The sequence below is a fragment of the Octodon degus genome, unplaced genomic scaffold, assembly GCF_000260255.1.
Source record: "Octodon degus isolate 3935 unplaced genomic scaffold, OctDeg1.0 scaffold00039, whole genome shotgun sequence".
In the NCBI taxonomy this organism is placed as follows: Eukaryota; Metazoa; Chordata; class Mammalia; order Rodentia; family Octodontidae; genus Octodon; species Octodon degus.
In genome coordinates this window covers 13259106-13286833 of record NW_004524615.1, presented here as the reverse complement: position 1 = coordinate 13286833, position 27728 = coordinate 13259106, and the positions used below count along the sequence as shown (strand labels likewise).

At 38.2% G+C, this 27728-nt stretch overlaps 1 protein-coding gene across 1 annotated transcript in view; it reads right to left on the bottom strand.

Annotated features, from left to right (window-relative positions):
* The window catches only part of Dock9 (dedicator of cytokinesis 9), a 191133-nt gene that overhangs the window by 85905 nt on the left and 77500 nt on the right, over positions 1–27728 (bottom strand). Inside the window, exons 18-29 of the mRNA XM_023715194.1 lie at positions 20076–20155; positions 19801–19988; positions 19614–19679; positions 18412–18504; positions 16563–16686; positions 16138–16259; positions 14523–14609; positions 14109–14198; positions 10713–10828; positions 10372–10441; positions 9383–9508; positions 8452–8523 (exon numbers count right to left, since the gene is read on the bottom strand). Coding sequence (XP_023570962.1) covers positions 8452–8523; positions 9383–9508; positions 10372–10441; positions 10713–10828; positions 14109–14198; positions 14523–14609; positions 16138–16259; positions 16563–16686; positions 18412–18504; positions 19614–19679; positions 19801–19988; positions 20076–20155 — 1234 coding nt within the window. The remainder of the gene's footprint in view (positions 1–8451; positions 8524–9382; positions 9509–10371; positions 10442–10712; positions 10829–14108; positions 14199–14522; positions 14610–16137; positions 16260–16562; positions 16687–18411; positions 18505–19613; positions 19680–19800; positions 19989–20075; positions 20156–27728) is intronic.

Genomic DNA, 27728 nt, shown 5'->3' with positions numbered 1-27728 from the left:
AAAAAAAAAAAAAATCAACCATGGTAGGATCAAGTTATCTGCATAGGAAGCTTGTCTACTTTTATTTTTTTTTTCAAAATTTTATTGATAAACAGATAGCAATGAGACAGTTTCAAATCAAATCAGAAGTACGTCTACTTTTAAAAGTGGAATAGAGCTTGTTTTGAAATTTTACAGGCATTATGTCCCATATGTGTGGGTGATAGCTCTGTGTCATGAAGTGTTAGCATTAATATAGGATTAGCCTCTAGGACCTTCGGAAAGGCCCACTAACCATCAGGAATGAATGCTGGATACCCAGACTGGTCGCTTCTAACAAAGCCGTGTCCCAAACAGTGCTTGTGGCATTCAGGGTGAAGCTAAATCAATGGTTAATGAAACTGAAAAGTAGATGAAGACCTCTATCATGTATAAATTGCATACACACAAAGAAACCTGTTAGTCAATAATATTATCACTGAAAGTGGACCAACCAGACACATAGGCCTCTTGATACCAATTGTTGCAGTAGCAACAATTATGAGGTATATATCCTTGCAAGGAACAAGCTAAACTAAATGAAATAAATGAAACCAAGCCTCTAGATGTAATTACATGTTTAGAGGAAATGTAGGGAATACAGAATCATATACATATACACTGTGGGGTTATTTAGCCAATTCTAGAATGTGGGAAATACTGCTGGACAAATGACTCAACCTCTTCAACAAATACACTGCATTAAAATAAACCTAACAAGCAAATGACAAGTGAACAGCTTGAGGATAATTTGAGAAAAAATCTGAGAAACACATAAACTAAATGCAATATGTGGACTTTATTTAGATCTTGACTCAGGCAAACCAACTGTAAAATGACATTTGGGCAACACTGCAGAAAAATGAATATAGATTGTGTGTTACATGATAACAAAGAAATAGCACCATTTCGTTTAACATAAAGGTATAGTAGCTATGTCTTTTTTAAAGGTTTATTTGTTAAGAGATGATGCATTAAGGCTTTGATAGATAAAAATGATAAAATTGGGGAACTTTCTTTTAAAATATAAACAGAAAGTGTGACAGTGAATATATAAAGCAAGAATGATAGAATGTTGGAAAATTGTTGAAGCTGAAATGATGATATGACAGTCACTACACTATTCATTCCACTTGGGCTTTTATTAGAAGATCTTTACAATAAATTTTTATGTTTTAAGGCATGCTGAAGAACAATAGATATTTATATTCCAACTCATTATTAATGCTGATCAGTGACTGGGAAGCACTAACTTAGGGCCTTTGCAGGCTGAAGTAGAGCTTTCCCAGGAGTGACAAACAGCTACGGTAAAGATTACTAAGTTGGCAATAAAACTAAAACCTTTTTATGCAGTGAGGCATACACTTAAAGATGATAAAATTAATTAGATGCTTTTATAGAGATAACTATAACATGAAATGGAGGGAAAAGTCTAGGATAATGGGCTGGTCCCAGAGCAGTGAGTATATAAGGGAGCTCAGAGGAGAGGACAGTAAGACACAGGGACTTTGCAGGTAAACAAACAGTAACTCCTCAGCATGATGGCCTCTCACCAATGCTGCTGTAGGATCCCCACTGGCCTGGGAGCCACCATCTAGTCTTCCAACAGATGCTGCTGGTGCAAGGTCTGCTTGCCTGGCACCTGTCCACACAGGACGAGCCTCCCTCAGCCCACCTGCCACGAGTTCTGCCCGGCACTACACTGTGACCCGAGTACCTATAGGTGGCCCTGCTGGGTGTTCAAGTCCTGCTTTCAGGTTACTCGACTGAGTGGCATCTTCCTGAAGACCCACACCCAGGCTTGCTGGAGAGGTTGCCATGGGCACTGCTGTTAAAGGCAAGGCTTTGCAGAGACTCAGTGATGACAGCCCTGTGCGCTATCAATCATCTACGTTCCTAATATGCTGCTGCCTAAATCTCAGCTTTTGGGTAAAGACTTTGGATATTTACTTCTGTGTTTTTTTACTGGGTTCTTGTACTCTCTGATGAGTTTAGAGGCCTCTTTTCTATGGGGCTATTTTACTGTTCTCTGAGATATAGTAAGATTTATCATGAATAGACTTGATTTTTTTTTGGGGGGGGCTTAGTAAACAATAAAAGTAATGAGGGCGGAGAAGAAATGTGCCAATGACATGTACCAGTATGTAGTCATCTGTGTCTGCCTACTTAACATCACACTTTTGATATTCGTTGTTTTTGCAAGGATGAGTATTTTGTCTCCTTTTGTTAATACATAACATTCTTTTTTTTAAAATGAATTTAGGACAGGGTCTATAGAGCGTACAAGGTCTCACTACATAGATCGGACTCGTAGTGATCCTCCTGTTTTCAGCCTCCCAAGTGCTGGGTTTACAGGCATGCACCACCATACCCAGTCTCAATTGCCACCTTGGTGTACTCTGGGGGGTATGGAGCCGGCACGGCTAGATGGCATTCTGTCATACAACACTGCTAGTCTATTTTTTTGTTAGCTGATAGATATTTTGCTTGCTTCCAGTTTTTGACTATTATGAATAAAGCTGCTATAAACATCTTTGTCTTTTTTCTTTTTTTGTAAGTCACAGAGGGGTGATGGTATTGTCTCGCTACACAGCCCAGGCTGGCCTCTAACTTGCAGTGATCCTGCTGCCTTAAACTCCATGGTCTCCTCTCCCCTCATTTCTCCTCACTCCACCATGCCTTGCTTCAAACATACAGGTCTTTGTGTAGATACAAGCTTTCATTTCTTTTACTAAACTAGTAGAGAAGGAAACTGTACACTGATTAATGGTTCTGTCTTAATAATGTTTCTCATTCATAACACAGTTCATCCTCATCCTTAATCTTATTTCATCCTTAATATCAAATCTTCATTGGCCTCAACACAATCATTTCAAAATAATGAAATTAGAAAGCAAAAAAAGGAAGCATAAAAAGATTCATGAATCAATTCTGTATGCTCTTTAAATTCCTGTAAATAGGCAAATTCGTTGATATAATGGTTTTCAAGATACTCTATTACAATTAACACTTTCTTGTTTTTGTTTTCAAATCTTACCACTCCTACTAAAGAACCTAGTCTACCTCTCTATGATCTCTACTAAATCACACCTTCTTGGCTTTAAAGATCCTGATAATCTCATCCATGTTTTTTAAGCAATCTGGATTTTTCTCTTCCCACTCTAATCTCAATTTAGCCACCCTGAGCTCTGTCCCAAACCTTGCCTGGGCATGACCTATTCCTTTTGCCTAAGACCCATTTTCCTCTCTGAATTTTGGCATCCTTCGAGGTCTAGGAAAGTTCTAAACCCACTACCCCACAAGTTTCTACTACTCTTGGAGCTTGTACATACACCTTCCTGCACTATGCTGTAACTGTCAGAGGCTCAATAGTCTCTCTCCAGTGCCCATGTCAACTTTCAGGCTGGAGACATCCTCTACTCTACTTGTATTTCTTTTCTGTGCTCTATACCTCACAAAAAAACTGCTCAAAATACTCCCTCCTGGATGGAAGTATGGAGTACGGCTATTAATATCAACATTCTGCCTGTTACTGAAGTACAGGTATGTATAGACCATTTTGGGGGATGTCCAAACAGTCCACATAGGAGATGACCATACTGTCCTTTGTACACTTTTCAAATGAAAGCTCTTTTCTTGCTCAATTGTAAACACAGTTACAATCACACATTTTTCCTACTTATGCCAACTTTCCAACCTCCTTTCCTCAAGTGTACCTTTAGAATACTAGTAGTTAGCTTGAGGCAGTGTGGGAGGAAGACATTTAAAACCAATTTGGTGGAATTACAGTTTCTAAATATAAATGGTAGAAACAAACATCTAAAAGTTGTGAACACGGAAGCAGAGAGCTGGGGAGGACTTCCCAGGAGGCTTCAATGATATTTTGTATTTTCCTCAAAAACTACTTATTATAAATTCTAAGCACCTGTCACATACGAAACACTAAAGTATGGCTCAGTCTTATGAGATCAATCTAAACCACAGGCTTCAACTACTAAAGTTAAAAATTCCTTATTGCAGATGCTAGTTCAAGGAGAGGCTCTGATTAATATTCTACCTCAGTGAATGTAACACACATGTGGTTGGACTAGAGTCAAGATGGTGGCCATAGGTAGCCATTTCCACCTTCAATCACAATGCAACATTAAAAGCATGCATAAGAATGTGGGATTATTCCTAGAATTCCAGCACTCTGGGAACCTAAGGCAGAAGGATTCCAAATTCAAACCCAGCCTGGGGAACTTAGCAAGACTTTATCTCAAAGGGCAGGTAGGGCTACACTAAGGACATAATTCAGTGTAAAGGTCTGGGTCCAATTCCCAGTACAAAAAAAAAACCCAGTGAAAATGTATTCTTCCATGTAAATACTACAAATATGCATCAGTGGTGTCACTCCATGACCACTGGGAATGCACAGAGATGCACACTGAAGGCAGCGACTCAAGATACACAATGTTGCCAAATACCAACTGATGCTGGATTTCCCTGGGTAGGGTATTTCAAGTATCAATATGGAGCACACATACCTGCAATCCCAGCATGAGTTCAAGGCCAGCCTGAACTACATAGTGAGATCTTGTTTTATTTATTTATTTAGGTTCTTTGAGACCTTGTTTTAAAAAGCCCAAAACTTACCAAACAAAAAAACCCCATTGTCTAGAACCTAATCTAGGGCCCAAGAACCCTTAACAGAATTGGTGTGTACCAGGTTCATGGTACTCTAATTCCCTGAGGGGAAAAGAAAAGCCAGGTCTATGTTTAAAAGACATAAAAATAAATCATTAAAATTACAAATTATTATAAATTAATAATCTTTAGGATAAAAACTCTGAAGGGATTTCTAAAATACTTTTAAGCGGCTGGCGAGATGGCTCAGTGGTCTAAAGCACCTACTTAGAACAAGCTTAGCAAAGCACAGGGACTGCGGTTCAATCCCCCAGCACCACATGCCAGCCAGCCCCGCCCCCTGGTGGGCTGAGCTGGCCACACACACACACACATAAATAAAATTTTAAATAAAATACTTTTAAGCTAGAGAAGTCATGAAGAGATTGAACTTGTTCCTAGATTCAGAACACTGGAATAGGGGTCTAGGACATACAATTCTTAAGATGTAAATTCTTTTCTTTTTTATTCTTTTTATACTAGAAATTGAATGCAGGGCCTCTGCATAAACCTCTATCCTCAGTCCTTTCTTATTTTTTTTTTTAAGATAGGAACTCATTAAGCCACTAAGTTGTCCAGGATGGGTTGGAACCTGAAATCCTGCATCAGCTTCCGTAGTGCTGCGATTATGGGCACACACCACTTTAAAGAGTAAAGTTTTAATAAATATAAGACAAATCCCCAAACAATAAATTGAAAAATGCACAGCTCAACAGATCTCAGATATGAAATAAACTGCATAAAGGCAGTGTCGGAGGAGTTCCTGGACCAACAATGTGTGGGAAGAACAGCTGGCATCCACAGCACAAGGGGCAGAAGCATGCATTCTTGGGTGAGGATGGGAAGCTTTCCAAGGGGAGCGGGTGTGTTTTTCAATTTCTCTGCAGAGTAAATGATGGGAGGTTAACTTTCTCCTTTTGGATGTTAGTGCTCTCTTTAGGAACAGCTGGACAATATTTCTCTTATTTATTTTTTTTAAAGACTTGTAAAAATTCTCTGAACATAGTTTTGTTTTGTTTGTATTTAGGACAGGGTCTACAGTATCTCTCAGTGTAATCCACTGAGCTATTTGGCTGGCCCTGAATATAGTTTTAGGACCAGAATAATTAAGTTACAGAAAAGGCTGTGCATGGCAGTATTTCAATAGTTTGGATAAAGTTCAAAAGGCAAATGACCAATTTCCTAGAGGAGAGGAGTTGGGGGACTGTGTCGTAAGGCTGGAAGTGGCAGGACATCAGCGAAAGGCTCTGCTCTTTGTGGATCTAACTTCTGTCTAAGTCTGTAAGACAAAGGGATTTGAACCAGAAGATACTGTTCAGGTCCCCACTATTCCTGAAGTGCTGTGGCTTAACGTGCTGTCTTGAGAACACACATACGTTAGCTTCCCTTATTCATTTCCTAACACTGCTCTCAGAACGATGGTACTGACACCTGATCATGGCCCTGTCATGGGAGTGTTCATTCCCTGCACCAATTCTCATGTGGTTTTGCAGCAGCAGCTGCCACAAGGAGGGACTGGGCAACTGCAGTTCCCTTACTGTGTGGTGCTGGCTCCCAGCCCTTCCCATCACAGTTTTTGTTCTAGTCTTCACGCCCCTCCTTCAGACCCAGCAGATTCCCATTTACTAATCAGGATCCCATCCTGATCCACCCCTCTTCAGGCAGTCCTCTGTGCTCTGGAACATTCTGCTTCCACTTCCCTCAGCATGCTCATCAGGAGTTAAAATGACTATTGAACTAAGTATACTTTTCCACCTGAATTCCTTTTTTAAATTTTTGTTAAATCTTTTTTAAATTTTTGGCCTGCTCAGCCTGCCCCAAAGGCGGGTCTGATGTGGCACGTGGTGCTGGAGATTGAACCGTGGTTCCTGTGTACCTGCCTAAGCGTGTGTAAGCAGGTGCTTTAGAAAATAATGAAAACTCCACGCACATTTTGTTATGAGCTGAATTATATCTCCCAATTCATATATTAGTTCTAACCTTCAAATACTTATTTGGACATTGAGGCTTTAAAGAGGTGATTAAATTGAGTGACTGGTGTCTGTTAAGAAAGAGATGAAGACAGAGACCTACACAGGAGAAAACAGTATCTACAAACTGAAGAGAGGCCTCAAGGTAATCAATCTTCCCACTGAAACCTTGACCCAGGACTACTGAGCATTTCAACTGTGAGAAAATAAGTTTCTACTGTTTAAGCCACCTGGTCCTTAATACTTTAGTATGACAGACCTAGAAATGAATACAGCATATAATTTTATTCTGCACCTGACAGCATTTTAAACAGAAAAGTAACATATACAAGTGTGCACGGACGTATCTATCTGTGTCTGTGTGTCTGTGGGCATGCATGTTAGCTACATACCGCCAAGAAGACAATCTGCTAGCTTTTTCCTTGGCAGGCTGTTCTGGCACATTTTAGATGGTACATTTCTCTGTGAAAGGCAGAGCCCACCACCATCTGGCATCTTCTTGTGCACTAAAAATCAGAATCTTTAAACTGATTTAAAACAAAGCAAAACAAAACAAAAAGAAAAATAGAAAGGGGAACCACCTGAGCAGGCACCAGTACCTACTATACAGGAGAAAAGTATAGCTTTTAGATTCTGAGCCATCAGTCTTCTGCCCAGCACAATCTCACAGCCTTTGTACAGCTTCCTCTGAGCACGTAGACTGTGGGCAGAAGACCTAGATCTCAATCCTCTAACCCTCAGCTTCTCTCTCCCTTACCTATGAGAATTGCAGAACAGTGTTCACTGTAAGAACACATAGCACCACAGCCACATGCCTCCCAGCATGGCTTCCCTCCTTTCAGCAAGGCCCAGCATGTAGCTACCATATGGCTATAATTCATTGTCACAGGCATAGCTCCAGGACTCTGGTTTCAAATAGAGCTCTTCCAACCATCAAACCCACAGAGTGACATTGTGTTTACTGAAATGGAACTTCAGAGAGATGTTTCTACCTCAGACCACCAGAGGGCCAGTCGTACCTTGACAAGCACAAGTCCACAGATAAGACCAGTCATCCATCTGAGGGACTAGGCCCATCCGAATAGAACAAAGGGACAACATGAGTAAGGAGGAACCAGGGCACAGGGTCACAATGGCACACACATCTATCCAAAAGGAAGCACTGAGGGACACAGAAAATTGAGACTACACATTTATCACAAAGAGATGGATTATCTCACAACCCATAAATAGGTTTAAAGAACAAATTTGTGAGATGCTGTCATCTAAGCCCCTGAGAAACATCTACAATGGTCAAGACACTTAACATATGCTAGGCAGGAGCATTTAAAATTAAGTCTTTTTTTTTTTTGGTGGTACCAGGGATGGAACTCAGGACCTTGTGCTTGCTATTTCACTGAGCTATCTCTCTGGCCCCTAAAATTAATTCTTAAAGTACTTTTTTCAACAAACCTGAAGACCCTTTTTCTTTTGACTATGCCAGTGAAAAGAAAAAAAACATACTGTTCTTTGGATTTAATGACATACTGGTTCTGGAACACAGCAATGCAATCTAGCCTAGTTTTAAAACCTAGGTCCTCCCACACATTAGCAGCAGGGGTTGGCACAGTCTGGCCTCAGTCTACTCATATATAAAATAAATAGTAAAAGTATTTTCCATGTAGGATTGTCATAAAATTATATTTTATTACTTATAAAGCATGTAGTTTATTCCCAGGGCTGGCACATAGAGAACATTCAGAAGTGTTAGCTGTACACAGAATGAAGGAGACACAAGTCTTCACATGGAGTAACATACCTTAACTTTGGAGTTTTCTATCAAATGCTGAGCCATGGATTTAATTAGCACATCAAAGAAAAACCAAGAATACTAAAAAGAAAAAAATAAGACCTCAGTAAGAAAAACAACAAATTAGTAGGTAAGAAGTGAACTGTCTTAGGCTAACAATGGTATTAGCCAGAAACAGCTGTGACCCTAAGACACAGCTGAACCTTTTGGCAAATCATCAGGTCCCAGAGGAGAAAGACTAGACATCTTTTGCTTGGATATGTCCAACAGTAACCCCATCTTGCTGGGAAACTGCTGGTCTCCCCAACAAGATGCACTGCTAGATTATCCATGCAGCTTGTCTTGTGCAGAGCTCTGGCTTGGTGACACTCTATATATGTAATCTCTAAATCAGTTGCCTCCACTGTTAGAATATAATGACTTATATTCAAGAGCCAATGCAACTGTAAACATGGTCATTCTTTGCAGCTCCTATCTCATTACACAATTAGAAGGTTGTAAGTGGAGAATTCTGTCACCACTCTGCATTGCCCAGGCTAGTCTCAAAGTCCTAAGCTTAAGTCAATCTCTCACCTCAGCCTCCCCAAGAAGTCCCCTACAGGTTTGTGTCCCTAAACCCAGTGATCCTTGACTTACTTAACTGATACATGATAACATACAAATTATGTATGTTAATGGAATTCCACACAATGTTTCGGTATGTTTTTATGTTGTGCAATATTTACATATGGTTAAGCTTATCTAGTTTCTTATAGTTTTCATTTCTATGGTGAAAACTTGTAAAACTACTCATTCTACTCTTTGAAATGTACAATAATTAGTTTCTATAGTCACCTACTGTGCAGTAGATTCTAGAATTTCTTGCTTCTTTCTAATTGTAACTTAGTACCTATACATAAATAGATTTTAATAAAGGGTTGCACTGGCTATCCAGACATACCTTCAGTAGTTTGTTGCTGGTGAGGAAATCAGCAGAAGGCTTGAGGATGGTGGTCATGGATTTAGTCAGCTCTTCATGTACTGTCTTATATTCAGAAGCAATATATGGCTCTGCCTTATAAGCGTACTTGGAAGAAAAAGAGAAAGAGACTTTACTGCTCTGGTTCTCCAGCGTAGGCTGAACACTGAGGCTCCAAAGAATGGAGATCAGGGACCAAAGTATAATTCTATGGTGGGAGATAGGAAGGCATGGAAACAAAGGTGGGAACGGTGATCGTCATGTGACAGAAAGAGGGAGCCCAGGATGTCTCATGGAGGCCATCAGGAAAGAGAATCACCTGACTCAGATCAACGACCACTAGCCCGTAACTTCACCTGTGTGAGGGGCTTCAAGGTATATGTCCCACAACACTGGTAAATGATACCCTCAAGAATCCAAACTCTACTTGAATTATCACATAGCTGTAGTTCACAAAACAAACTTACATTGAATGCATGTAATTTTTTAGCACAGTACTACTATGTATTTGTAATGTTGCACACAAATAAACGACCTTTAGATATTTGTCCTAGTGACATCTCTTGCTGTCCCACATAGTCATCTCACTTAATTTTGGTCAGAGTTAGCCTCTCTTGTTTGGGAGAAGCCATTGTGCTTGGAATTTACTAAAAAAACCAGGAAAAATGAAGATGACTAAATTTTTCAGAGGCCTAGCCAAAAGCAACTTAAAATTCTTTAAACTTCTACATAATTTGAGTCACTTTACTTGTTCCAAGGATGAAATTAAACAAAGGAGTGGCTATGTCTCTTCATACTTTCTCTTGTCTAGTACAAGTTCTGGCAATAAGAGTGTAAGAGAAAGCACAGGTAGCAAGTTATAAGTGCATCCCTAAACAACCAGGTTTGTAATTTTTAAAAAAAAAGTCTGTAGAAGGAAAATTGGAGAGCCACAGTAAATGTAAATGATCAGAACAGTTTGTTTTACATACCTTAACATATGACCTCAAGTGGCTCTCCAATCCTTCCTCATGGCACTGGGCAACCACATGAATAATGACCCTACACACCACAGGAATGAATAAAGCAATGAGTAGTAATGTGAAAATGGAAACATTTCATTATTATCACAGCAGTAGTAGAACAATGATGATGCTACTGGCACTTAGGAAACAAGGAGACAGGAATTAGATGGGGTCCCCATGTACGGGATCAAGACATTTTTTCAATATAATGTTTTAGCACATACTAGCACCCCAGATAAGCATGACTATGCTCCAGATGTGGACAGACTGGAAGCGAAGAAAAGTATCCATCCACCCACCTCCCTTACCGAGTCACGTTAACTGCAACTTCCTCCTGGGTAGCTCTGGTAAGGACTCGGAATAGCTGATTTAGGATAGTAGGCAGGAAGGCAATCATCACGTGGCCTTCCATTGCATGCAGACTCTACAGACAAGGAATAGTGAAAGTTCTACTTAGTTTCATAAAAAGACAGACATATCCCCCCTAAAATAAATGAAATGTTGGGGGTTGTGTATTATACAATGGCCCCAATGATGTCTATGATCTAATCCAGAGAATCTGTGAATGTTACATTGCACAGGAAAATTAAGATTGCTAAATCAGTTTAGCATGCCTTAAACTAGTGCTTATCGAGATGAACCAAGGTAATCACAAAAGCCCTTAAAACTGGAAAAGGAAGACAGAAAAAGAGTCAGGGGAGCTATACTGAGAACAAATGTCAAAGGTGCCATACTGCTGTTGTTAGATGGAGAAGCCAAGAGCAATCATAAATAAATAAAAAACTTACAGTTTTTAAAATATGTATATGTATGCTTTTCTCCTTGCCTAAACCAAACAAATTTATGCTATTTCTCATGTTTCACACTTTGTCAGAATGCCTGTAGCTAAATTTTCCTTTCCAAAATGCTTCCCTACAATTATCCTCAAGTTGAAAGTCGCTCTCACTGCTCCAATGACTTCAGAAACCTCCCTACCTCCTGCAAAAAGGTGGGTGTGGTTAGGTGTGTTACTTCTTTGACTCATCCATCTAGCATGTCTTCACCAAATTCATTTTACCTCCTAAAGTGAACTATAATTCTTTAAAGGTAAGGTCGGCTATGGTTTGAGTGTTTTGTCAAAATGACATATGCTGGAAACTTTAATTTTAAAATGTATTTATTTATTTTGCAGTCCTGACATGTAGTGATCCCCTTGTCTCAGCCTTCCCAGTTCTGGGATTATAGGATTACTGCCACCATGCCCAGTTTCAGTGGCAGGCATGGCGCGCCTATGGTCTGGGACCAGGACAGCATGCAGTAACAGGGACTGAACTCAGGTTCTTGTGCTTGCCAGGTAGTCGCTTAGGCTGCTGAGCTATCTCCCAAGCCCCGTATGTTGGAAACTTAATCCCCAATTGCAACCTTGTTAGAAGGTAGCATTTAACAAGAGCTATTAGGCCATGAGGATTTTAGCTTCACAAATACATTAATGATATTACTTGTGGGGAGGATTTGGACTGATGGGGGTGGGTTCTTTATAAAAGGACAAGTTTGGCACGGTTTTGCTTTCTTCTTCCCCTCTTTCACCTGACCTTGCTCTCCTGCCTTCCACTGTGGGATTACACACCAAGAAGACCCTCATCAGATGCTGGCACTAGGATCTCAGACTTTCTAGCCTTCACAACTGTGACAAAGTAAATTTCTTTTCTTTATAAGATACACAGTCTCAGGTTTTCTGTTATGGTGTAATGGATTACCTGGATTTTGAACTCACTGAGGTCATTTTCTGCAAATAAGTAAAAAGGTGCTCAAGACCACTCATTAGTTTAAGAATTACAGACTTAAACCCTCCTGTCTGGGGAAATCCCCCTAAGACTTACTAGTTCTTTTTATAACTGCCCTTAGCAAACAGGACATAGTATTGGTGTAGATTAAAGGTTAATAACCTCAGAATGTGTTAAATTATAGTAACCTCAGTCAGAGTGATTCATGCTGATGTGTATGTACCTAGGACAATCAGCCCCTATATAACAGGTGATAATTAACTTTAGGCCTGACTGCCTGTTAATCGGTGTAGGAATGTAGCTAATGATTTTGTGCTGTTAAAACTCAAAGAAAGCTCACCTGGATACTGTACTCAATCTATTGTCAAGTTAACTTGTAAATTGTTCCTATATGCATTGGCAGGTTATAAATGATTAATTTTAAAATATGTATATGTGCTAAGTAGAGAATTTCTGCTTAAAAACCGTGTTTTCTGTCAGTCGGTGCACTTCTCTGTCTTCTCTCCTGCATGAGTGGAAGTCAGGAAGGCCCCAAACTAGGTAGGTATTAAAGGTTCATTTTAAATTCTCAGTTTGGACTCTGCTCTGGTTTCTGTTTGAGAACCTGTAACAACGGCAGTACAAGATGGACTAGGACAAAGACTGTTGCTTCTGTTCTGTCACTGTGCTCAGTGCCCAGGGAGCTTTCCACAGAGACCTGTGTCTGGTCGTGGTTTTATAGGCATTATAAAAAAACATGATTGCAAGGTCCAACTCTGAGAACATACAATATTGCTACACAAGACAGGTGTAGTGCTACGTTTACTTCTCACCTATGTCTAAATCTACATTGAAGGGTCCACCAAATGGCTCAGCAGATTAAAGTGCCTGAAGCAGGCACAGGGGCTGGGGCCTCCATCCCCAGCCTGCCATGCTGGCCCCGCGCCCCAGGATGTGCTGAGACAGCAATTGAGACTGCGCGTGGTGACACATGCCTGTAATCCCAGTTCTTGCAAGGCTATAAATTAGTGGATCACTATGAGTCCAATCTAGTAGTGAGAACCTGAACACGCTGTAGACCCTTCCCAAAATACAAAAAACAAAACAAAACAAAACAAAACAAAACAAAACAACCAACCAACCAAACAAACAAACAAACAAAAAAACCCCAAATCTACATTGAAATCATTGCTGTGAAAGCACCTAGGTGATAGCATCCTTCCAGAAGTTTCTCTGGTTGGCTGATACAATGCAGCGCAGCAATGGAACTCAGGCTCTCACCCATGCTAGACAACTGCTATACTCAGTATGCTATACTGCTATACTCTAACCCATACTGGACAACATCCCTGGCACCTACCAAGTTTCCAACGGCCAAGAACACACTTGCTCTGGTGGTTGATTCATTGTGTCACTGGAGAAGTTGGAAGCCTGGCTGGATCTGGCTCAGGGACTTTATGCCCTAGGGTATAGAGGCCCCTCCCTAAGGTGTGGCTGGCCTACCCTAGGGCAAGGAGGGCCTACAGTAACTTAGTACAAAAAGTATATAAAAGGGAGTTGAATAAGGATTATGCACCAACTCTTCTTCCACTTCGTGGAAAGCTCTACTTTGCAGTCAGAGTGGAAGGACAGGCAGTACTTCCTCAGAGGAGCACTCGTCTTTGCAGTCAGCTTGGAAGAGACAGAGGCTTGCAAGAAGCTACAGCTGTGTCTGCTCCCTTTGTTTTGCTGTTTTCTGCCTCCATGAACTGCTGCCCTGTGCAATGTGCTACTCTGCCTTGGAGCTAGCAAAGTATGGACAGAAATCTCCACTAACCGTGAGCTAAATCTTTCCTTTCTTAATTTTGGATGTTGAGTATTTTGTCCCAGCAACAAGTGAAAAGCAACCAAGACACTTACCAAATAGAAAACTCAACTTACTCAAAAGTCACTTAAAAAGGCTATTTAGAAAGCCATAGATACCTTAAGGTATTTTACAAGTTCATTCCCTACAGCCTGGGCTCCAGATTCAGTCTTCTGACAGTACTGGAAAAAATTATGTAAATGCTGATCCTGGGGGAAGGAGGAGAAGAAAAGTCTATTAGTGTGTATAAGAGTATTTGCTTCTTATATTAAACATACATAATTTTATTTAATACTAGGAAATTGGTCACATTAAAAAGACAGCATCAAAAATATTTTCCAACGAAGAGCGGTGATGAAAAATGTTACTTGTGCTAGGCATTTACATCACTAAAAATGAGCAAGTTCCACATACTTTCTTCAAATAAAGATCTGCAGGATAAAAATAGCATATGACATTATCAGGATTCTATTTAACAAAAAGGTGCAAACTGAGTCACAGAGCAATCACTAATTTTATAGAATAGCACGCACCTGTGTATACACTGTAGAAACTAGATGAGTTGAAACTTTTAGCAGTGGCTTTCCTCCATCTACCCATTTAATTTCTGGACCATAATGCTGAAAAAAATAGGCAGGAGAAAAACATTTCAACAGATTCATTACCTTAGCTCCTGACAGTCAGTGGGGATTACAGGCTCAGAGAGTACTAGTCATGTGAAAGCTGGGCCCGGCTGCAGCAGGCACAGCCAATATGGACTTTGGCATATATTCTTGCCCTAAGTACAGCGCTTCCTTACTGGGTTTTTTTAATCATCTTTTCTACTTAGTAGCCACTGTGTGAGTTATTGTCCATTTAGTAAAGAAATGGTCCTATTTTGCCCATGTTTTTTTACCAGACTGAGTTCAGGATTCTGAAAGAGATAGTGTAAGGTATCAAATATAGCAAGTAAGACCTAGGTACTCTCAATATATGCTAAGGGTCAATTATCTATGTTTAACTTCCGAAATCTTTACTTTAGGTTATGTTCACATTTAGAATTATACCTGAAAGCTGTATAGTTTACCCTTCTTCGGGAATACTTTACTATCCGTCCATACATGGACAAATTTGGCATTATTTAAGTACTGAGATACATTAACATAACAGAGTCACCCAACCATGTTATGAAACTGAAATCTATTCTCTCAGGCTCTCAGAGAGCAAACTGGCCAAGCAATGGCCATGACTCATCCACATGGCTGACACTGACAAAGAATCCACAAACTGCGGTACAGAGTCTCAGAGTAAATCTTGAGGGGATCTGACTGACCTTGTCAGATACAAAAGTTACATTTCTTGTTACACAGGTCTTGCTTTATCATGGTCTTAACCCTCCAGCAGAAAAGTATAAAAATGAGGTATAAAAAGTAAAGCCATATTAACATGCTGAGCTGTAAAGGGCTCAAGTCAACTACTTCTGACACTGCCAGTCCTACAGATAACCCACTACTGTTATGGACTACTGGGATATATTGGATTATTTTGCTGAATTTACACACCTACAATATTTAAATGGCAAGGGAATATACCCATCTCTGACACAACAAAAAAAAAAGGGCGGATACAAATGAAGGACCATTTTGTATCTGTATATACAACATAGTTAAGATAAATATACAGCTACTTTCTCTTATTTCAATGAGAAGAAAGACTTGTACTAATAGTGTTTGGACACCATATCATAGCTGCATCTTGTACTATGAATAACCACTATGAAGACAACAATATGCAATGTATTAATTATTGAAACTCTCACTGCTATTTGGTTCTCAATAAAATTAATTAAAAAATATATATATATATGGAAAAAAATAAAAATAAAACTGAAATCTATAAAATTTAAGATAGCTAAAAAGACTGTAAAGCCAAGAGAACAATTACAGAAAACAGAGGACACTCAGGTTTTCATGAATAAGAAAGCCTTCAGAATTAGCTACCATGTGGATGAGGGATTTGCTTAACAGATTTACATTAAGCTGAAAGTGTAATTTATATAACTTAAAGGACTCATCTTTGAGTTGGTATTTTATCTTATCTAGTATCTGTCTTATTATTATGATTTTCATGTTCTCTCCTGAAGGAACTGAGATAATCAAAGTCCCATACCCTGCCTACGCCAAGCTCCTGGTAACCAAGGTAACCAGATGGAAGACTAGCTGCCACAGGGATGTGCTGCTCACTCGTCACCACCCTTCCGTCTTTCAGTAGTGGAAGCCAGGAATATCCAACTGTGGGAAACAAAATACCCACTATAAGCATATCAAGATCTAATATAAAATTGTCTCACTATGACAACTAAATATCAATTAGACAAACTTAAAAGCTCTTGAACATGGTCTCTGAAGAACATTTTCTAAAATATACTTTGGCTTCTTTGACTGTAATTCTAAAATTTTTATTTTATAAAAACTTACATAAAAGTTAACTTTTACAAAAAATGAACTGGCCTTTTATAAAAAATACAATTGAAATATAATTTAAGAATCTAAGGTATAAGTTATCAAAAAACAAGGAATGATGAAACTTCCAACCTTGTGTTTCAACAACATCTTTCTTCTTTGTGCTTCCTTTATTTGAGTTATCACAGCTGACATGGAAGAATGTGAACAACAAGTGGTGCTTTTCATGAAGCTGAGTTGGTAATTCTATTTTAATCTGTAAAAACAAAAAACAAACTTTTCTAATACTCAAAAAGATCAAAGACTTTTGGTGAAAACAGAGATACATGTCACCAGACGCTTGTGAATTTATTTTCCGATTGTTTTTCACATTTGTATTTAAAAACATCTGAGAGGTACATTGTGCCTACAGAGAAATGAATAATAAATTCATTGACCAGAAACAGAACAAAGGTTGCTGGTTATTTCAACTCTAAAAGTATTGGAAGACATACAACAAATAGTAACTACTATATCAACTTAACATAGACTCTGCATATGAAAAAGTAGATTAGGGGGCTGAGATGGCTCAGTAGAATAAGTGCTTGCCTGGCAAGCAAGTGCAAGGGCCTGAGTTCAAACCTTGTTCTGAAAAAAAAAAAAAAAAAGATTCACATGGCAGGACTGAGGAGATAGCTCTGCAGTCTAAGTGCCTGCCTGGTAAGCACATGCTGTGCTGGCCCATGAACCCAGGTGTGGTGGTGTAGGCCTGTAATTCCAGTGCTAGGAGGCTGAGACAGGAGCATCACTACAAGTCTGAACTATGATGTGGGACCCTGTAACAAAAAAAAATTCTCAAGGCAGTTCTACTGAACCACATCGGGGCCGGGAGTGGGTCCATTTAAATGCAGGATTTTATTTTTCTTTTATGGTGCTGTTTCTTGAGGCCAGTACTTTAAATATGCTAAATACATACTCTGCCACAGAGCTATACCCTAGGCCTACAGAGAAATTCTTGAGATTTTCCATAATTTAAAAAAAAAAAAAACAACAAAAACTTGTGGACAAACCATAAAGCCTAGAAATATTAAAAAAAAAACCAAACAATTAAGAGAAGGTTAGATATTTCAACAATGTATAAATTATATGTATATAAAAATCTTTTCTATCAAAATTTATCAAAATCTAAGATACACTTAAGATTGTACAGAGTGAGTCAGGGATATACCTCAGCAGCATAGAGGTCCTGAGTTCAATTCTTGGTACAAAAAAAGATTGTACATGGCACCTTTACAGTCAAGAAAAATGTAAACAACTGTAAAGATAAAATCAACTACAGAACATACTGCAGCTTTATAGCCACTTCCTGTCACTAATGTGGTGTCATACAGTATCTACTTAAAATGCTGCATGATACTCATCATATCTACATAAGCAGTTTTTCTCATCAGTAAATTTGCATATCAGTAAAAAGTACTCTCATGGTTCTCATATTTTTCAACATCTAAATATGTGGTAATCCACTATTTATGTTATTGATAAGATTGCAGGCTGCTAATAGTTAAGTTTTGGGGGAACAAAAGTTGCATGTGTATTTTTGACTGCTGGGGGCATGTTGGTGCCCCTGACCTCAGAGACTATTCAAGAGTCAACTGCAAATCGCACTTTAATATAAGCAAACCAAAAGATAAAAAAGGAAGATTTTCAGGTCCAAGAAACGTAACTGTACTCAAGTATGAATTTCCTGCCACAATTATTAGTTGTGGTAGCAGTTACTGAACTATCATTTTTTTTCTTTTCTGTATTTCTTGTATTTCCTAAATCATTTTTTAACAAAAAAGGTATTATTTTAATAACTGGAAAAACATGCAAAACAAATATGTCACTTAGGTCTATTACTGGAATTCCAGGGTAATATACAGCTTCTGCTGAATTTTGCTATACCAGACAAATAACTTGATATCTCCCTTAAAACCAATCTTTCCTTGAAGATACTACTTACCTCATCATAAAATTCTGGGTTTTGGTGATGGTGTAAAACAGCAGCAAAGGTGCTTCTTGTGAATACAGGGCCACCAGGTCTGCCATAAATGCACTAAAGTAAGAGTTACAATGGGCAAACATCAGGATTCCATTAGTAGAGTAAGAGATAAAATTTAGTTGTGAAGTGGTCTTCTATACCATACACCCTAGATAGACTTCTACTGCCTACTAACTTTTAACTTTGGGGTCCAGGTCACCTATAAGGAGATCTCCAGGCCCACTTCCCTGCTCCCTTATCTATGCCTGAGTGACCCTTCATTTACTATTTCCTTCCATACTCACATGTTTCTGCTTAAATAACTGTCCAAATGACCTTTGTTTCTGTGTGCACCAAGCAAACATTCTTCAAGAAACTGTTAACTCTTTTCTGTGTGTCTTCTCAGCACTTTTCTACACTGATTCTTCAGTTATCTCTAAAAAACTACTTCAGTTATCCTGGGTGCCAAGAGTTCTCCCAACGACTGTGTTTCACTAAACTGTAAATTTATCAAGCGTGAATACTATATTTCTTATTGTTCCTTTGTCTCCATCTCTTTTTAGAAAGTTTTTAACCTGGTAAAGAATTTGGAACCTAGTAAAGGCTTTGGAACTAGGCTGCTCAGATTTAAATCACAGTTTCCACATTGCCCAACTTTTTAAATTCTATGCTTTAGTCTCATCTAAAGCGATGGAACTAAATCATGCCTAACCGAAAAGAGTATTATGAGAATCAAAAGAATTAAGCAGGCAAATGAACACTGCTTGGAGTATGAGAAGTATTCAATGAATGCTACCTACAATCTACTATTATTTTTGTTAACTATAATGTACATTTACTAAAGCTCTTCTGTGGATCTATTATTTGCATTACAAATATTATTTATATTATAATTCTTAGCACTCACAATATACCTGTTTCAGAGTTGGTACAAAATAAGCTTTTACTGAATTGAATACATAGGAAATTTCAACCCTAAACAGAATAACAAAAGATAGTCAAGACTAAGAACTTAGGTATTCTATATTTTGTAAGATTCAGCAGATGTAGTTCTATAATATATTTTTCATCTGTTATCAATTAAATGTTATAAAATTACCTTAGCTGCATATCATGCAAGTGCACTTTTAAGATGGAAAAATTATATATGCAGAATATTACAGTATATATAAAACCCTACAAACCTTCAGGGGCTGGGAGTCTTCCTCGTCTGAATCTTTGAATTCAATGCAAATTGCAATATTTCTGGCCTGTAGCAATATTTAAAGAAGCAGGTATAAGAAAAAGTCAGGACATGTAACTATGCACATAGAAAGCAAAATCCCAAAGGACAGTTTGATATTGAGTATGAATCCCCACCTGCACACTCACCTTGGCAAAAGACTTCTGACTGTCATATTTCAAGTACTTAGGATAAACATAAAGGTGATTGTTGTAGATTGTGTAAGGCTGAGTGTGTTTTGGTATGCAGGGCACAAATTCCTCTACTTCAAATGTTATTGGAGTCTTAGTACAGGGTTCAAATTGCTTCATGGGAATGTATGAGGAATTAACATAATCTGAAAAGATATTCAAACAGTACAAACTAAGGTAAAAACTAGGCAAGCAAAAGTTTTGTATGTTTATTACACAGAACTTACACTTACTAGGGAAGTCTGAGGAAACATTATCAATTGTAATGTCTAGATTGCCTAAAATCACTGGGAGCTTAGCCATCTTCTCAGGTCTACAAACAAAAGAGAAAAAACAAACATTTATAAATTGGTTTAAATGTGAAACCTCGGTCCTAGACCAGCACTTCCAAGAGAAGTGTATTCCAGTGTAATCACTTCTACAAAGGCAATTTTAAACTTCAGAGTACTGACATGAAAAGTAAAAACAGGTAAAATTATTTTTAAGACATTTCATTTAACCCAACAGATGCAAACATTATTCTGGTATGATACTGGTAAAAAAATGTTCAAACTAAGTCTTCAAAACCAGATGTAGGGGATGGCGAAATAGCGCAGTGGACTGAAGCACTGCTTAGGCAAGTTTAGGCCAATGCAGGGACCATGGTCTGATCCCTGGCACCACATGCCGCACCAGCCCTGCTCTCAGGGCAAACTGAGCCGGCCAGGGTTTGGGTGTAGTGGCGCACACCTATAATCCCAGCACTGGGAAGGCTGAACGCATGAGGATCACCTTGAGTGTGAGCTGCGTGGTGAGACCCTGCAACAACCAAATACATTAAAAAAAAAACAAACAGATATATATTGCACACTTGGAACTGATCCTAATTCAGACTTTCTGTATTTCAAGCCCTAAATAACCAAGCAAAGCATGCACAGGTCTACATTTAAAAATAAATAAATAAATAAATAAATATCAGCAAAATAGTTAGATTTAAAGCATTTCTGAACCATACCACCTTCACCATAATTATACGGTTTACTTAGGATCATCAGCATGCTCAACTAGACATCATCCTAGGATAGTTGATGATCAATGAAATTATGTGTTTAGCCTGAGGTCCAATACAGGGATCTCCTCTGAAGTTCCCAACAAATACTGTTACTGTCCCTACCTTGTTGGTGCCAAAGTAACTTTCAAAACTCATTTCAATACTAGGCTGCATTTCCTCATAGCTTGATGAAATTTGCTCCTCTGAAACTTCTGCTCATCAAGAGGGCTGCTTATGTTTCTTCATCTTTCAAATACCTATAGCTACCTACCACACATTCTGAAGTCCTCCATTCTCAATACCTCTGTACTTTCCTTCAATGCCACTTCTCTCCTACAAGAATGTGCTGTTTAAATCTAGCTACTTGGAACTGCACAGGTGAGGCACTATGAGACAGTATGACCATGGTAGGATAGCTATCTGGTGTGAGCAATATTTACCAATGCAGCCCAGAAGATGCAACTTTCAGTAGCCATGTACCTAGTGACCCACATTAAAGTTATAATCAGCTCAGATCGCTACATCTGTTTTTACTCACTTTTACTACTGTGCTATATCTCTGATCTGTAGCCAAACAACCGTGTTTAGATCTCAGAACAGAGTTTTATATTTACATTGATGAAATTTAGTTCTTTTTAATGTTTGAGCTACTTCCAGTTTCCTAAACCCAGGTTCTAACATCTAATATATTAGGCTTTCCTAACTGCTTTGTCATGAAGACATTTAATCAGCATGTTATATTTCATAAATATCATCAATGAAGAAAGCACACAGAACATTGCTAAGAACAGACTTTCTCAAATCTCCAGAGGCCCATTTACAGAGAGACACCAGCCCATTTATCAGTCTTCCTGGCATTTGTTTTTCCAGCAATTGGACAACTGCCCACTCAACAGACAAACACACCTCTGGATTGTTCATAGGGCATCATGATATATACCTATGGTAAATACATTTTGCTGAGGGCTTTGCATTCCTCTACTCAATCAGCTTAGCAACCCAGTTTAAAATAGAATAAATGTGATTAGGATGACTAGTTTATTATAATATAACCCATTCCTAAAACAATGCAACTGGATGGCTCTTCATAAGCCATTTATTTAATCATCTGTTTTAGAGCATTGCCAAGTAACAGTGAAGCTCAATAAAAAACACTGTATTCAACTTTTGGTTTTACATTCATTTCTAAAAAGTTCCTATCTCTTGTTTCTAACATTCTACTTATATTAATGTTATCTATTAAGCAGTTTCACATACAACTTCTCAGTGTATCTCAGAATTGAGTGGCTAAATTTGTACTTCCCTAAAAATCCTAAATCCTGGCTTCTTTACCACCAGAAACTTTGTGAGTTGATCTCCCTTGACCCATTTTTCACACTAAGATGCAAAATCTCTTTCACTTAGGTTCTGTCATTTTCACTTCCCTTTTGTTTACACTAGAGTTTCAAAGAAGAATTCACTTAAGTGCTGATAGATGTCAATGATTTTTCACACATTTTGCCTTCACTTAAGATTCTGGCCAAGAGACTTCCAGGTACAGTCCTGCGAAACACTACATTATGCATCTGTGCCTACTGGGAGGAGGAGGGTCAGTAGTGTCCCCAATAGTCAATTGCTATGAGCTTTAACTGCCTTCCAAGCACTGTGCTCTCCCCAACAACACACTTCACAAAAAGCTCTTTAGAGGAATTAACCCTCAACATGTGAGTTTTTATGCAGGCACACACTCTCGAGATGTAATTTCTCACTTCATCTCTTCATTTGAACAATTTAATGCTGTAATGTCTCATAGGCATTGCATTCCACAAAACTGTAAAAAAGCTGTGAAGTTGATATGTTTCTCTGAGTTAGAAATATCCTGTTTATTACATATAAGCTTTTTTAAATAGAGGTGGGCTTCTCAGTAAACAAATTTTAATCAAACATTGCTGTAAAATTTTTTACAATGCATATGCAAGGGTGTTTACTGATTTCGCACTCTTCTCTCTGTGGAGACCATTTTCCTTCTAGTTGCTGCTCCTACAGGCATTATTTCTAAGTGGAGACCTGAGTATAGTTCTACACTATATGGGCTTTTTTGAAATCTATTTTACTAATATTAAGTTTTTAAAAACATAATCTTAAGCATACCTCAGAAGTTTAGTTTCTGCTGACCTCACTAACTAGACCTCACACACAACAGAATTCAACTTTTCCATACACATTTCCAAAGTGATAGTATGAGTGTCTCTGTGTGTGTTACACAGACTTGGTTAGTTTGTTTTTAACACTTAAAACTACACATATATTACGTAAAATTTACAAAACAATACTTGACATAATACCCGTCTTAAATTCTACCAGTTAGGTAAGTGTAATGATGTCTGGCCTCCAAACTACGGTGAATGTGAACCTAGAAGGCTCAAGCTTTCCACACATTCCTGCTGACGAAGCAAGGGAAGGGCAATAGTGCAAACTAAAAGTCATCCTGTGTCTCCGTACTTGGCGCCCTTCTCTGTGTATGTCTGCAGCCGAGGCCTGCTTTCTTTATTCCCTAAATTGGTCCATTAGAAAGATTAAGTGACAATACAGGTATGCTTGGGTATAGCAGTAAATATAAACTCTTTTAAAGGAAATATTTCTAGGGCCGGCCACATAGCTCAGCAGATTAAAGCACATGGTAAGGCAAATGCAGGGACCAGGGTTCAATCCCCAGAGTGTTGTGTTGCCCCCCCCCCCCGGGGGGTGCGCTGAGATAACGATTTAGACAGGTATGGTGGCACATGCCTGTAATCCCAGCGCTTGGAAGGCTGAAAACAGGAGAATCACTACAAGTCTGATCTGTGTAGTGAGACCCTGTACTAAATATATTTAAAAAAAAAAAAAAAGGAAATATTTCTTAAAATATTTGGTGTCACAAAAAAGAAACTTAAATATGAGTACAAGGAATTTGATATATTTTTGGTTAAATAAAAATCATTGAATTTATGTCTATGAGAAAATACAGTAAGCATTTATCAAATGCATTGGGTAAGTTACAATGTGCACTATACTCAGCACCATGGGTAGAACATAAAAAATGATTCTAGTCTTCAAAACTCAGTAGGCATTGCCAACTACTTATGGTCTACAATAACTACTGTCATAACGTAAGTATAAACCCCTATCAGAAGGCAGAGTACCTACATCTACTGATGTGCAATAAAGGATAGCAGAATCCATAGTGGGAAACGGCACCCTTCAGCACCTTTTCATTTATGCCCAACTACAGTCCTTGGAGGTAAGAGACTATTTAGTATCCAGCTTTAAGAAGAGGAGAAGACTCAGGCAGCATAGCCAAAGAACCAGGCTCAGGTCTCCCAGCATGAAAATAAGCTGCAGAGGGCTCTGAAACATGAAAAGGGGCAAACAAGCATATCCTACATGTTTGTGACCTATGTGTTGTCTGACAGGGCAGGAAGGGAAGAGAATTTGGTCAGAGATAAGAGCATGGTGAAGTCAATAGCGACAATGTGTTTAAAGGAAGTCAAGGGCCCAATCTTGCTTGTGTGTGTATAACTAGAGCAAAAATGTAAAACCTGAATGCAAAGAAAATAAGCATACAAATAAACAGATATATATCCAAATAACCTAATAGTAAACTAGCAATGTAGTAGCATGTAAAAAGACATATTTTAAAGAAAAGCATTTAAATAGAAAACAATTTGCGTTCATGCTTTCACATTTCCTGCAGAAGTTAAAAAAGATACCATTGTAAGCAAACCTAAGGTAAAACATCAAGTCTCTCTACTTTCATATCTCTTGGAACATATACATCAGCACTGCTGCCTACCTGACAGAACCACTTTCCTACTAAACCTGGGACACTTCCCCAAGTAATTACTTCAAGGTAAAAGGGAAGAATGGTTTATCAGCTTTGGAAAAAATTTTAGAAAAACTGGGACAGCTTGGGAAAATGTTTCTCATGTATTATAAATTCAGCAGCATTAAACAATAGCTCTTGGACTCAAGCTGGTGCTCAGGTGACTGACAGGAAATTCTCTGCTATAACAACAACAACAAAAAAAAGCAATGCAAAGGTTAAAAAAGAGAAACAAATCTATTTCCCTAACACTGAAGTACTGTCAACAATACAAAGAGTAGATGCCAATATTTCCTTGAATCCTTGTGCTGCTGCATCTTGTAGCTGGTCAGATGGAATACACTCTCAGCAATAAATCCATCCTGGTGGGCACAGACATGAGACATGATATGTGAGACAGTCCACAGCATCCCCATGTGTTCTGAACCACTGAAGGTTATGCTTTTTGCTGTTTGGCTAGAAAGTCTTACTCTCCCACCTATGATCAGGGCTACCCTCATGCAGCCAGCAAGAAACTTCTGAAACATGCCTCCAACTTCTCTTACATACTGAAGTTTTTGTTATTTTTCATGAATATAAAAGTAAACATTAGCTTATAAAAAAATAAAGCAGGAAATGAAACCAGCATAAACCCACCCTTCAGAGAGTCCATGATTAATACTTTGGTATATATCCATATGACTACTTTTTTTTTTTTTTTGGCGGAACCAGGCATTGAACACAGGCCCTTGTGCTTGCCAGGCAAGCACTTATTCTACTGAGCCATCTCCCCGACCCCCTTATGACTACTTTTACACCTGTCCATCTTCATATCTAGCTATGTGCCTATCCACTTTTATTTGTATACAGAAAGAATTATCTAAAATAGTTCCTTCTAAAAATAAAGGCCATATAGACACAGTTTTTGTTCATTAACAATAGATTATTTCACCTTTCTGGATAAATTGATACAGATGTAAGTCATGATTATTAGGAGTTATACGAGCTAGACATAGTGGTGCATGCCTATAATACTAACACTTGGAAGGCAGGGGGACTGTGATGGGTTTGAGGCCATCCTGGGCTACACAGTAAGTTCAAGGCCAACTTTAATTACATAGTGAGACCTTGTCTCAAAACAAAACCAACAAACTCCAAACAAACAAAAAAAGAAATGCATGGTAATCTATTGAGATATTATGTTTAAGTGAATGTGGCTAATTGTTCAAAGTATTATCTTATTATTTATAAGGAAGGCTGAAGATTTATTGGAACTCAAGTTAAAAATGACAGTTATTGTGTAACAGTATATTATGTATAATATAATACCCACTATCAGTAAGATTTTTGAAATGTGGTATGACTCATATTTGCAGTTCTAAAAAAATCAGAAATACGGTAAAGGTCCAAAAATGAGATGAAGAGTTAATCTATGGTCTACCTGCTCAATGGAATATCATAATATTTATTAGTAGGCTTTAGAAATGAGGTTTACAAAAATATTTAACATCTTCAGAAAAGACTTGCTGCTATGTAGGAAAATATTACATAGCTAGCATGACCTAACTATATAAAGTACTTCCATGAAAGATAAAAGTAAAAGATGTAGACCATTTTTCTTCCTCTTATTCTTCTGTATTTCCCAAGAAATGGGAATATGTATTTACAAATTTGAGAACCTCTACTATTTAAATGTAAAAATAAGTGTTCTTTTAGTCTTCTAAGAATAGCAGCATATTCACAAGATCCAAGAGTACTCTCTTGACAATCTTTCTGTCCTGTCCAGGGAATACTACTGCCAAATGATGTCAGTAACGGGGGTGACTTATATGGTGCAGGAAGTCACAGAGGCTAACCTAGGACTCTCATCTTTCACCTCCCTAATTTATTCCTACTTCAATGACCTCAATGAGCATGGAAAAGGTTCTTCAAAATCAACCCAGTTAATATACAATTCTATTGTAGAACTAGGAAACTTTACTGGTACAGGGGGAAAAAACTAGCTTAGAGATAGCAAGTTCAGGTTATTATAATTAAAACCCCAAATAAAGAAAAGATCAAGAGATTCAAAAACTGTACAATCACATAAAGAGATACTGAAAATCCTTCATTAATTTAAAAAAGATCCTTGTTGCATCTAAGATTCCCTCTCTTTTCCACTTCTTAAAAATTCTGACAAAGAGATTCCAAATTACTGAAGGCCAAAGCTGCCTGTTGGCATGGATATACTTAGATTCTTCTGTCTCATTTTTTACAGATAGTCAGATAAGACTCCAAATTTTCATTCTTTTATTTCAAAACTGCCTTGGCTGTTCTTGGCCCTCTTTCTTTCCATATTAATGTTAAGATCAGTCTGTAAACTTCACTGAAAAAAAATCTTGGATTTAAGTAGGAGCAGAATTGAATTCATAAATATACTCTGAAGAGAGTAGTTTTGAAGATGTGAAGTCTTCCCACCTATGGTGAGGGTGTATCATATACATCAGTAAGTTCTCCCATTGCTTGCATCAAATATATGACACAATTTAAAGAGGAAGATTTAATTTGTTTCATGGCTTCAGGGGATTCAGCTCATGGTTGGCTGGCTCTAAGGCAGAAACACAGCAGAAAGACATGGCAGCTGGGAAACAGAGAAGCGGTAGAGGGACCAGGTATAGATGCTTTCCTGACCTACTCAGACACACCCAGAAGGGTGGTCCACTAATTTGTGGGCAGCTCCAAAGCTAATCAAGTTGATAATCAGCTTAACTGTCACAAAATAATATTAGTTAAATCTTTTTCATGCCTTTCAATACAGTTCTACATTTTTCTCTTTATAAACTACATCTCTGGAATTAATTAAGCCCACTTCTATGACCCATATCTCTTCTATTCTGCCAGTGAAGAAAAAAAGTAAAAATGAAGTTCAATAAAGCTAAGTAGTCATTCTTCATTTTTAAGTCAGCTGACATGTTGATATTTTCTTTTTCAAATTAAAAAAAAAAAAAGAAAGAAGCTCTGAAATATACTAATGACACAGAACAAAAAAAAAAAAAA